Source organism: Diadema antillarum, unplaced genomic scaffold (genome assembly GCF_040938485.1).
Source record: "Diadema antillarum isolate AM-2024a unplaced genomic scaffold, OU_Dant_1.0 scf00000116, whole genome shotgun sequence".
Taxonomy (NCBI): domain Eukaryota; kingdom Metazoa; phylum Echinodermata; class Echinoidea; order Diadematoida; family Diadematidae; genus Diadema; species Diadema antillarum.
Genome location: NW_027271005.1, coordinates 850,713 through 863,786, shown reverse-complemented (window position 1 = coordinate 863,786; position 13,074 = coordinate 850,713). Strand labels below are relative to the sequence as shown.

The following is a 13,074-nucleotide window of genomic DNA, read 5'->3' as shown; positions in this document are numbered from 1 at the left end:
CGAAAGGAGCGTTCTCTTTTAGACAAGCTGCAGGGAAATTGAGAGGGGACTTATTTTGACCATTCTCACAGTTTTTTTTTTCAGAATCCGTTTAAACGTGTTGGTGTTAGCTCTCGACTAATTCCACTAAGTTGTGGAAATGATTATAACCGTGATGATAGAAATAACATTTATGATAGAAGTAGATACAAATGACAGCCATGATGATGGAAACAATTTTTTCAATTTCAATTTCAATTAATTTTCATATTTCTCGGTGAAAAAAAAATACATCAAATATAACAAAATGAAATAATACATGATATCCAGCTAGGAAGCATAAAAGAATATTGCAAACATATCGAACATAGTGATCAATCTATGCAAGTTGGAATCTGAGAATAAGCGCTAAAGAAATATAATGGAACCTACTTAGAATAGAAGCAAGCTTGTGGAGAGAAGGTCCCAGTATTAAAATGGAGGTAAAGATTAAGATGAAAACAATAATAGCAACAATCGTCATCATCCTCTTAATCACAATCATCGTTGCAGTGTCCTGTTTATCAACAACCGCGTAGCCTATTCAATGCAAGCATTGCTCTCTGATGAGGCTCTGCATGCCGCTGTACAGCTTAATCATTTTTAGTGATAACAACAGCGACTATTTACATTTACTTGACGGCCAACACGTCATACGAAATCCAGCCATAAAAGCATCCACCTACCTATCAGGATAACAATACTTGGATACACGTGGGCGTACACATGCTTGGATATAGACAGAGCATAGTGGATAATGTGTCTTGCTCGAGGAGACATGGCCGTGGCGGGGTTCGAACCGGAGACCTTCTCGTTCTAAGCGTAGTGTGCTCCCACCATGTCCACAACACTCCAAGCAAGACTGGTTGAAAGATCTCCTCCCATCATATGGAGATCTCATACCAGGCCTAGAATGTATAATGTGCGCCGAATGGATTTCGAACACACAGTTTCATGTCGAGAACTTCAGAGCCCCTGTCACGTAACCTTATAGTATTCCTTATACACTACTAAGGCACGTTTCATATAGATTGCATGATCGTAAGATTGATCTTACGATTGATGAAATAAGTTATGCTCAATTTGGTATTAAATCTGTGCTTTAAATCAATCGTTAGTATATCTTTATGAAATAGGCTTACAACCAGTATTGATCTCAGGGCCGGCGCTTACGTTTTTAAAAGTGAGGGGCCCAGTTTATTGGAAAGACATTTTTGATAACATATTTCTGGTGCCGCTTCCGGGGTTAATTGGCTGAGAAGCAAAAACAAAATGGGGGGGGGGGGGAACTTGCCGCACTTTTCTGGTACCACTTCCGGGTTACTTTATTTAGCTGATGAGCAAGAATGATAAAAAGGGCTTAACCGCAATTTTCTGGCGCCACTTCCGAGGTAAAAAGAAGTAGGCGGCCAAGTGGTTAAGGCCCTATGTATTATGCACAAAAAAAAGTGGGGGCCCGGGCCCCTGGTCCCCGGTTGGGCCGGCCCTGGATATTACGCTCGATAAATTGAGCTTAAGATCAATCGCAACTCTTTATAACGCATCCCCCCCCCCCCCCCTTTATGAGGATTATAGCAATATGATGTGATAGCGACATGTGTGCGTGTGTGGGGTTTTTTTTTGTTTTTTGTTTTGTTTACTTGTTTGTTGTTTTTTATTTCACATTGAAACAGGATACTGATGAAAAGAGAGAGATATCTGAGCACTTTTTTTTTTTCGGCCCAGAAAAATGATGAAAATTGAAGAATGTCTAAATACCTTCTATTTAACAAACAAAAGGTTTTCCTTAAATGGTATTTATGATAAACACGAGGAAGTGTGTTTATCCTTATTTGTATATCACGCACTTCCATCCGCTGCCTCATGCAAGCTGCCATCGCGCCGTTATAGACGCACTAACACCGTTATACTCTCATGTTTTGCTACGACACCGACTATAAACATCCTGCAGTGTCCATTGTCAATTCAAAGGGTAATCGTTATGGAGGAAAAACTCATCACTCTCAATTTCCTGTCCTTTCTTGTTTTGCTTTCTGCATTTCATAATTACACTGGCTTATTATAGTTTTGCTTTCCTCTTGCCCTTGATAACCTGCTAAAGGTTACTGTAATTATTCATTGCATAATTTCATTGTTCCGGTAAATTGTATAGGAGTTTCTCTGTATCCCCACCCCCCCCCCCCCCCACCTTTCTCTCCCCTTACCCTTGCTGTGTTTACTTTGTTAGTCAGTCCTTGAGTTGTTGTTGTTTTTTTCCGCTGAGTGTTGTATTTTTCTCTGAGTGTTGTTGTTTTTTTTTCTCTGTGCGTGAATTTGTATGTGTATGTGCGGGGGGGGGGGGGGGGGGGGGAGGGGCAGCATTTTCGCGGTTGTTGATGCCATTGATTTTGATTTTGTTTTTCATGGACGTACGTGTGCGCATGCGTTGTAAATGCTATTGATTCCATTTTTACCGTAGTGAGAGTTGATACAGGTCGTTGTGTGTTTGTGGTGTTTGATTCGTCAGTGCCACACGCACTGTGGACATAGTTCCTTCACTTTCTTAAAAAAATGAAAACCCACTTGAATTCAGTGTCAACCTGGGTTATACAGAAGAAAAAAAAACAGAACAAAAACAAAAACCTCTAAACACTAAGAATGGTAGAAGAGCTAATAGGACTGGAAATAAGCTATGGAAATTTCAAGGTCCACATGTCGTACAACCATATAAAAGAGACCGGACGATGATGTAATCGCCTCGCAACTCTTACATTGGTTTGTATGTCAAAATAATTAAAAGAAAAATCAGTTTCGATCTATGATTTTTTGAAAAGGGATCGTATAGTTTCTGTTGAGACTTAACTTCAGGTTTCTAACATATTTGGGTGAGATAATGAGAAACCTCTCATGTATATATGAAAGAGCATGTAATTCCAAGAGGAATTCAACGTTTATTTGATGAAAATTGTTTTTGAAATGGCCGAGGTACGCAAAATAGAGCAACCCTAATAAAAGGTGGGACCCACCTTTTATTATGATCGCTTTATTTTACTTTGTTTTGGGATGTCTCAGCTATTCCAAAACCAATTTTCATAAAATAAACTTTGAATTCGTCTTAGAATGGTATGCTCTGTACTATTTCGTAAGTGGTTTCTTGGTATCTCACAAAAAAGTTAAAAGCCTATAATCCTCGCCTCCACCAATACTGTACTATCCCTGTAACACCTGCAACCACCTTTCCCTTAAAAGTCATCATTGCTGTCTATACACAATTATTCAAAATGCATGATACAAAGTATTCTTATTTTTCTTTCATTTCAAATGGGGATTCAGTGGCGGCATGTGTAACTTCATGTCGAATGTAGGCTATGATAAGTAAATTTAAAGCATCATCTTAAACGCATCCAAAGAGCTATTGCGCGTCATGGTTAATAATATAAATATTGCACTATGCTGTGACGTCGCAGCTCTGACAGCTCAGATTGCAGTCCCTCTTCAATGTTGTTTGATTAGATAAACGTCCATGTAAAGTGGCGTTAGTCTGTCAGTTTAGGCCTATCGGCTTTGTCATCTCATTTCCTTTATCGTTTGAACTGAAAATATTTGCCTTGAAATATATACATAAATAAATAAACCACACACTGAGAGGCTGTGGGTAAAATTATAAATCCCGCGGAGACAGGAATAGGGCTATTTCTGCGAACGAACGAGTGCGATGTGAATTTGTTTTTTATCCCTCCAACGAATTTTCAACATCGACTGACAGCATTTTACACACGCTATCAATAAAAGCTATTGATCGATTGGCATGTCTATGACGACGTTTATGGTATAGTGCACTATACCATAATGTCGTCACCGTTACATAGCACATTTTTTCTCCATTGGCATATGTTTTCAACATCATCAGCATCATAATGTAGCATGCAATGTCTAGTATTTTGTCACATGAGGGTATGTCGACCAATCACTTTATTGAGAAGACTTTACTGCTGAGGGATTTATGATAAACAAAATATACAATGCACGAAACTAACTTCGTGGTGACAGGAATATACTTTAGCACAATTTCTGTCACCGAGGAATACATAATTTCACTAGTGGCACATAACAGGACATGATAATTTCTATATTTGCTTTATATCTCTCCAACGAATATAAAAAAATAGTACAATATTTATTGTTGAAATGAAAATATACTAACTGCAACCCAGATGATCAGTGTACCGCGGTGTACGCCATTTCGATAGCTGTTTTTTAGTTTTTCTCTTAAGTAAGATACAAACTGTTAGCATTGGTGATTATTTAAAACAAACCAATATATAAATTTATTCATAACATGAAAAACCCACGGCATTATGCGTTGACATTTTGATTTAAACATAATTATTTCTTTTTTCTAATTTCAGCAACTGTTTAAAACATTTCGTGTGGTTTCCAGATCGAATTTCGATTCCTTTCATCTACTTCATCATGATTTGTGGTTACATCGAATATATATATACATATATATACATATTATGAAATTATATATATATATATATATATATATATATATATATATATATATATATATATTTCTCCATGGACATCTTGTTCTCAACATCATCAACATTATAGCGATGTTATGTCTGGTCATATGATGCTTTCTAGACAGAACAGGATTTCAATAATGAGGGATTTGATAATATTGTTCTCATTTTATTTCTAATATTTTTTTATCATGTTTTATCATCTTTGCTATATGTAGCATTGTGATAAAAGTAGTATTGATATTAGTGGTAGGGCCCATAGTATTGTATCTGGAAAATATGGGAGGAGCACAAATGAATACAATTAAAATGAAAACAAACCGAAGTAGGCTCTATTCGTTTTGTTTCATTGAATAATGTTTTTCTGCAAACGGATGTTTCTACACTTGACGAGAAAAGATGAAATCGGTGATGCCGAGGTCGTTATCAGCGAAGACGAATATGTGATTTGAATTTTGAATTTGAATTTGAATTTATTCGTTTCATTTCCATTTTTACATTGCATTGTTATTTACATATTGACACAGTCATAATATTACAGTAATAATCAATGTCAGCATGAATTGACAGAATATAGGGTATACTTATACAAACGGAAATGGGGTGACCCAACTAAAAGCATAGCTTGTAAAATTTGTAGGTCACCATAACGAGTAATATTCATAATTATGTACAGAGTAATTGAGAATATAATATATATACAGACTCCTGAAACATATTTACATAACTTGTGCATATTTACATCTTAAAGGTAGTAAATATGAATGAGAAAGAGAGGGAGAGAACGAGAGAAATAGAGGAAATAAAGTGAGAAGCGAAGAGGGGAGAGAGGGGGAAGAAAAAGAAAGAAAGAAAGAAAGAAGGAGAAAAAATAAATAGTGGAATTAAAATGAATAGGAATTCCACATGAATAATATACCATGTAAAAATTGATATGATTACCTTTAATAGGGTAAAAGTGTCCAGATATCTGGTATAGGATTATAAAGGCTAGTTACATCGTAACATATTTACTCAGAAGACTTAGTTTTAATTTGTATTTGATATCAGAATCCCCATCAGAATCAGTCGATTTCGCCTCTGTCACCTCCTGACTAGTTAACTAACTACTGAGTACTTTTTATTTGTTTGTTTGTTTGTTTGTTTTGATAAGTAGTTGTAACAAGTTCGGGTCATCACGAAGCTGGAAGCAGCTACAAGGCTCTGGCTGGAAGCAGAGCCTTCGGCTCTCGATCTGGCTGGAAGTAGTGTCCCTGTATTGGACACTAGCTGGAAGTTCAGTATGACGCCACCTTGTGGTATGTTTACAACAGTAATTGTATTACTGTTTTGGGGTTGTACGTGGCCGTCGTAATATAAAAAGGTAAGGTAATCTCGTCACATGACTTTGAATCTGCTATTTTAGGGCCTTACCCAGTCATATGTGTCATCTAATATTCATAAGTTAATATAGATTGTCATCAAGAACTGTATCTCAAGCAATGAAGTTGAAAATATTGGTAAATTTATCGTGCTTTTTGGAAAAATAAATATATGCTAACGCCTGTACAGGCTGTAGTCCCATACGCTCATATCAGTGTCGGTGATGGGTGTTGGGTGTTTTGACATTTGATTGTTTGTATCTCTCTTTCTTTCCTGTTGTGTGGCTTATTTGAACTGCAGCAATATCACTAGTATCTCGCGTCATACTCCTTTTACTACTGCTTCTTCTCAGGAATTTTACAGCTGTTGCCTGCAAGATAAACCAACCATGTCGACAACGATTCCAATCGACGATTACAACGACTCCATCATGGAAGACTTTGCCCACAGTTCAAGTGTGCTGTCAGCCCGCATTGACATCCGCATGAGTAAGTTAAATGAATGAGATTCCACAGTATTTAGCCAACACAAACTTCATCGATTGAAGATGAAGAGTCACTTCTTTGCTATTTCTCAAGTTAAAGCTAAAAGACACAAAAGTGCAACAACACCTGCTCATCTCCATGCGTCTTTCAGAGAATTATGCGCCTTGACTGTACAACTTCAAGAGTATGTTAAGATGATCAAAATCCTGATTAGTGGAAATCTCATATTACATAACATCAGCGGACAACTTTAGCTATTGGTATATAAGTGAAGCAAATCAGTGGACATCCATCATTGCCAGTTGTCAGTACGTACAATATATGACCACGCATTCCATTAGTCCTGTTATTGCTCCTGTGGAAACGGAGGGCTAAAATTCAAATTTTAGGTTGTTGTTCTGAAACAGAATCTTCCTGTCACTCAGAAGATGAATAACAACGTGGTGTTCTATGTATTGAAGAGGCTCGTTGAAAAAATAAAAACAAAACAGAAAAACTTTAAAAACGTATATTGTCTCAAAATTGCATGATATGGAGAGATGTAAATGTTTTGTAGCACTTTATTTTTTCAGAATGACTCTTCAGACAACTCTTTTGTCAATGCTTGAGAGAAGGTTTACAAATATACAGTAAATTTAGATGTCTATTAGATTTTAGACACTTCTGCTGATGCCATGGGTTTAACTACTGTCTTCATTTTTTAATTCTTCATCATTTCCTTCTTTTTGTAATGACTTTCTGTCCTCCCCCCCCCCCCCTCTCTCTCTATTTCTGCAGATTTTTTGAGGAAGGTGTTTGGAATTCTGTCAATGCAGCTGCTACTGACTGCCATCGTGTCTGGCATTTTTATGTCCTTTGAAGGTATCAAAAATTACATCCAAGAGAGGTAAGTGGCTGCACTCTACCATATCATTGACTGGTTCAGTGTGTATGGTTGTCACTAGAATAACACAATTGTCTTACAATGTACACTTGTAGTCTCTGAATATTGGGTTGTATACTGTAAAAGTGGTTTCTTTCGCGTTGGTTTTATTTTTGCGCTTTTCGCGCTTTGAGGTTGAACCGCGAATTTAACAACACACGAAAATGTTTTGAACTCGTCGTTTGTACAACGCTATCATTACCGACCGCCAATTTAAACACACGCGAAAAAGTCCGCCTCGATGGAAACCGCGAAAGTTTCTGTACGCGAAAGAAACCACTTTTACAGTAGATGCCTCATGATTGCAGTGTAGTTGTGAGATATCTAAAATATAGTGTCAGCTTGTAAAAGCTAATGTTGTTTTAGAAATTGTTGTTGTATGTAATGATGTAATGCACATTTATACAGACTACTACTAGCTGAGAGGGTAGCATTTCTGCAGCCTGGTGCTATTATTCCATCTTCTTGTTGACATGACCAAAAGAAAGAAAAAAAAAGTGATAAGTTATTCAACACTTGTGTATTGTTTATTTTTCATAACTTGTCAGTGTTGTTCCAGGTGACATAGTAAACATATTTGGAGGGAACATTCTTTTCTGTGAAAGATGCAAATGATTTTCTGTATTCTTGCTTGCTTTGTTGTAAAGAAGATGTCTACTTGATAATGTATGACTTCATAATTCCAAATGTAGTCCTGTTCATGCCTATCCACTGGTAGCTGTAGCTTTATTTTTTTTGGCTACCCACCTGGAAATTCACAAGGGTAAAACATGAAGTCTAGTCGACTTCCTAAAACATTAAAAGCTTTTGAAGAGTGATCATCTTATCTTTTTGATCCAAGACTATGTGGAATGTAGAATTCATTAACATTCTCATCTCCCAAGCAGGTTTCACAACTGATCTTTCTCTACAAAACACTTGTAAAATTCTGCAGTATGCTGTTTGTGCGCTAGTGAATTGTTACAATTATAATGAAATAGATATGTTGCTGTTCAGAAGATGTTTTTACAAAAATCAGTATTCAAAAGCAATACATATTAAAAAGAATCTTCAGAAAAAAAATGCATGTCTGGACAAACCCTTGAAATAATGAGAGGTCTGTTGATGAGATAAATCCTGCCATCCCAATCAGACCATGATGATGCATTTTTAGTTGCTAAATGCCACCAGCAATCACTAACGTCATCGCCTTGTAAGGTAATTAGGAGAAGTGAGACAAGGTTACCATGCTATTTAGAATATACTTCTTCCAGACCTCACAGTGAATGCTGTTTGTGCAATGAAAGGAGTAAGACACATGTCCAAGAAAATCTAGAATCAATTACCAAATTATGGTTTCTTCGTACATCACATCATTAACTCTCCTCATCTCACCTTTTTTTGTTTTGTTTTTTGTTTTGTTCTATCTCTCTCACAAACACACTAGTCCTGGCATGCTGATGATTGCCTTTGTGCTGTCTTTCATCTTCCTCGTGGCACTGCTGGTCAAAGGAAGGGAGTACCCTGTCAACATGATCCTGCTCTCACTATTTGTAAGAATTTCTCTTATGCAGTACACTTCACCACAAAGCAATGATAAAGTTTGCTTGAGATATAACATTACATCGAAGAAGTGAATCTTTTGCATATGAATAGATTAAGGTCGATGAACGCCATAACATGTAACATTTGACATTGGTAGTATACTACTTGTAAAGTGTAAGTGCATATTACAGAGTATATCTAACACATCATATCAGTTCCTATCAGTAAAACCAGACTGAGCAGATTTCATCACACATTTTGAGTTTATTCTGCTCATATATTGGGTAACTAAAATTGAGCATTTAAAAAATAGAATTGTAAGCTTTGAGTCTAAAGGTGGTTAATGCCAATGGTACATGTATGTGTTTCCATTCTTTTTAATTCATTTTTTCTTTAATCTGTTTGTTGACATGAAGAAGTATTTAATGCAATTTTGGCAATATATGATGGGAGGTTGGTAGTCTAAGGATGACATTAGTTCTGATTTTTTACTTTAAATATGTCATGAGCAAACAAAATGCTTGTATTGAACAAAATTCCATATAAAGCTGGGTTTATTCGTCTTTACTCCGACAGACTCTGGTTGAAGCCTATTCGGTGGGCACAGTGGTGACCTTTTACGACAAGAGTGTGGTGATCGAGGCCCTGTTTCTCACCCTTGCCGTCTCTTTCGGCTTGTTGGTGTACACCGTGCAGAGCAGGAAAGACTTCAGTACCTGGGGTGCAGGGTAGGTAGAATAGCAGTCACCACATGTTTCAGAAGATTTAAGTATCACTCTGCAGGAGTGCTATACAAAGTGAACAGCCAAACCTTTAATGGATTCTTTTTAGTCCATAAATGTGTGTGCCCTGATTATCCTACATGCTAATTCATGGGATAATTTGAAAATTCTTTGTAGCTGATCTCTCACATGGAATTACCAAAATATGATATTTTTAACAGTGGAATGGTAAAATTTGTTATGGCTATTGAAAGTGTGCAGGTATCATTATGTTTAGGTCACACAAATTTTGGAGCCCATTTCAAGAGAAGACTGGATAATAGACTTTTAGAATTGAGTGATGAATGAAGCAGTTACAGGCCTGCAGAATTGTTTTTTTCTCTCTCTCTCTTTTATTTTGTTTTTGTTTTTGTTTTTGTTTTTGTTTTTTGTCTCTGGCAGCAGTATTCAATTCATTTCATTTTTTTTTTTTTGTATGGGATCTGCTTCAGCTAATGGCTGTTTTTCAGCTGGTCCATGCTCGTAATAAATGTAAAAAAACACAATGTCTTAGTTTGATTTGATATCCCACTTTCCCTTCAAAAGAACAAACAAACAAACAAACAAACAAACAAACAAACAAACAAACAAACAAACAAACAAACAAGCAAACCCCAAAACATAACCACATGGGCATAAAGCTTTGTTTCAAGGTCAACATAACTGTTTGATATTGTGCTGTCCAGAGTGAAAGTAATAATTTTTTTTCCCCCCCTCACTGGGATACTTATTATTCTCTTTCATCTGTACACGTAATACATCATATTTCAAATAACATCATACTTTTTTTGAATTCAATACAATATAACATACATCAAGAAAAAAGGTGTCTAAAGAAAAAGTAATAAAATGATGCTATTGTCCTGCATACTTGAGTTTTTGTCAGCGATGCTCTGTTCTAATTTTATTAATAGTACTTTGATAAACTTATTCCCCATCAGATTTGTGTGTAGGTTTGGTACTTTTGCTTGTGTGGTAAATACTGTATAATGTAGGAACATTCTTTTTTAGAGAAATTATACATGTAGTGAGAAAGAGTGCCATTATGAATGACGATTCCTGTCCCCAGACTCTATGCTGGTCTCATCGTCCTCATAATGGGCGGACTGCTCCAAGTCTTCTTCCCCCACTCCGACGTCCTGGAGCTCATCATGGCCATCGGTGGCGCCGTCCTCTTCAGCCTCTTCATCATCTACGACATCCACCTCCTCATGCACAAGCTGTCCGCTGAGGATTACATCGTGGCTTCCATCAATCTCTACCTCGATCTCATCAACCTCTTCATGTACATCCTGCGCATCCTCAACCAGGCAAACAAGAAGTAAAGAGCGAGGGCAATCCTATGGCTTCCAGCGAGATCTCAGGACTGCCACAACGTGAGGGATGAATCAAGAATCTAAGTGAGCAATAAAGATATCAGTTAAATGAGGTATTGAAACTCATCAGTGTGTTTTTCTTCAACATCTCGCGTCAACAGGATGACTCCTTGAGAGAAGTTATAAAGTCCAGCAAAGTGAATCCATACACTTCTTCAATCCAGTCATCAACAACCTTCCTCTGCAGTGTCTTTTCCAGATAATGGGTTTACAAAAACTAATTCTCCAAAGCAAGAGTTAATTAAGCAAGTCAGCAAGGTAATATGATGGTCTATGGCTTCCATTATATGCTGTGTAGAAGGAACACTAGCCTTGATGAGACTTAAAGGGCTTGTTTGTGTGCCGGCCTTCCGAGCTGTCACATGTAAATGTTGCAGTAGGGTCACTTCTACGACCGTGTGTGAAATCTTATGCTGGAACTTTACATTTCAGCTAAAAACCGTAATCCATCATAATGTATTCATCAATTATGTAATTGATGTCATTACAATGTCACAGAGGGTGACTTCTGTGCCCATTATATTCTTTCATCATCCTCTCAACCTGGTGATTGGTTCAAGTTCTGTGTCCCATTTTTCCTTAGTCTCCTCTCCTACCTTCAACTGATGTACATACTCTGTGCATATGTCATGTCATTATTTTATGTTCTCGTATTTACAAGCTGTTTATTTGAGGGTTTTCTTTTTCTCACAGTTTCCTATAAATTGTAACAATTTGTCGAATTTGGTAAATGTGCTGTTGTCAAGGCCTATCTATGGGTTTTCAAATAACAGGTATGAGTGCTCAAGTCCCGTTTTGCTTCAATAACTACTGCACACATTTCTGTCAGATATCCAGCAATGCATTATAGCTCAACAGTTGTGACCTGACAGCGATGGTTTCTTGGTCAGTTGGCTCCGACCAGTCTGTTATAGCTGACACGATGTACGTTTCTTAATGACACACAACACACAAACGTGTGGAGAACAGTAGACACACAAAGTCTGAACAGTGATGTGTGTGTGCAAAAGTTACACTGGTACTATTGAGTCAAGCATAGAAAATTCTTGTAAGAGGGTGTGTAAGAAAACTTTAACTCCTCATGTCCCACATGGAGAACTAACGTAGTAGCATTTGCACCCAAGAAGGGTGTGGGCAACAGAGGAAAATACATGTGCAAGGCTTTGCTTATCATTTTGCAAATATGAATTGCTTTTGTCAATGGTGAACTCTACCATAGATATAAGAGGAAAAGCGTAGAAGGATTAGACTTGTTTATGGCACATCAACAGCTCAGTGCCTTTTATTTTTAGAACATTAACTGGCTTCATACTCCATTGTCTGCATGATGGAACCCGTTGCCAACTTGGCGTGCAGTTGAATGAGTCAAATCTCTGAACACGGCCATGTATGTGTATGAATGATATCAACATGGAAGCTTATTGTACATGTACATGTATAACCACAATGATTTTTTCAATGAATACTTGCACTCAGCAGTTTCAGATGAATCTGACAGGCTTTACATTTTACAAGTGATTGTGGTTGCTACTGATACATTACACAAAACAACAACACATAGGTACTGTTGTACAATGTAGTTTATTTGGTTCAAGTGCATATTCAACATAATGCTGATGCACTTACTCTTATACATCATATTAGTTTAATGGGCCGCATATTTGCATTTCAAATTACAACAGAAATCTATACACGCATACTGCCAAAAGAAAAAAAAAGAAGAGAAAGATAGTGTACAGTATTTTCTGACATATAATGTATACAGATACATTTGTAGTCAGGTTTTTGATGTGCTTGCTTCATTATCAAACATATTCACAGTGTATTGGGCTTGTGTGTGTAAACTTTGTACATTTGGAATTTTCAGCAGCTTTAGCAAATGATTTAAAAGATAAATATATATTTATATTTTTTTTATTCATTTGTCAGGATCATGTCATCTCATGGGTATGTCTACAGTGAGTGGTTGGATGGAACAGGTGATTGTGATGTCATCAAAATCTTGTTCCTCAGTGTCGTGATATTTAGAGTGTCACTTCGTGCAGGTTTGAACAGCTGAAATGTCAGACATTCTGACAGCTTCCAACATACTCCCCCCCCCCCCCCCCCCCCCCC

General features: G+C 37.1%; 1 protein-coding gene across 1 annotated transcript; it reads left to right on the top strand.

The window, feature by feature from the left end:
* Positions 1-5,863: 5,863 nt before the first annotated feature.
* LOC139719879 (protein lifeguard 4-like) lies at positions 5,864-11,320 on the top strand. The gene is made up of 6 exons (XM_071631263.1): positions 5,864-5,892; positions 6,244-6,379; positions 7,154-7,262; positions 8,725-8,830; positions 9,399-9,550; positions 10,653-11,320. The coding sequence occupies exons 2-6, from the start codon at positions 6,280-6,282 to the stop codon at positions 10,906-10,908; spliced, it is 723 nt and encodes a 240-aa protein (XP_071487364.1). The 5' UTR covers positions 5,864-5,892; positions 6,244-6,279; the 3' UTR covers positions 10,909-11,320.
* Positions 11,321-13,074: the final 1,754 nt, after the last annotated feature.

Excerpts from the sequence above, each read along its gene's own strand:
- LOC139719879 (XM_071631263.1), top strand. The coding sequence starts at position 6,280 with ATGTCGACAACGATTCCAATCGACGATTACAACGACTCCATCATGGAA. Across the intron at positions 6,380-7,153 it reads CCGCATTGACATCCGCATGA|ATTTTTTGAGGAAGGTGTTT; the intron begins GTAAGTTAAATG and ends CTATTTCTGCAG. Across the intron at positions 8,831-9,398 it reads TGATCCTGCTCTCACTATTT|ACTCTGGTTGAAGCCTATTC; the intron begins GTAAGAATTTCT and ends TTACTCCGACAG.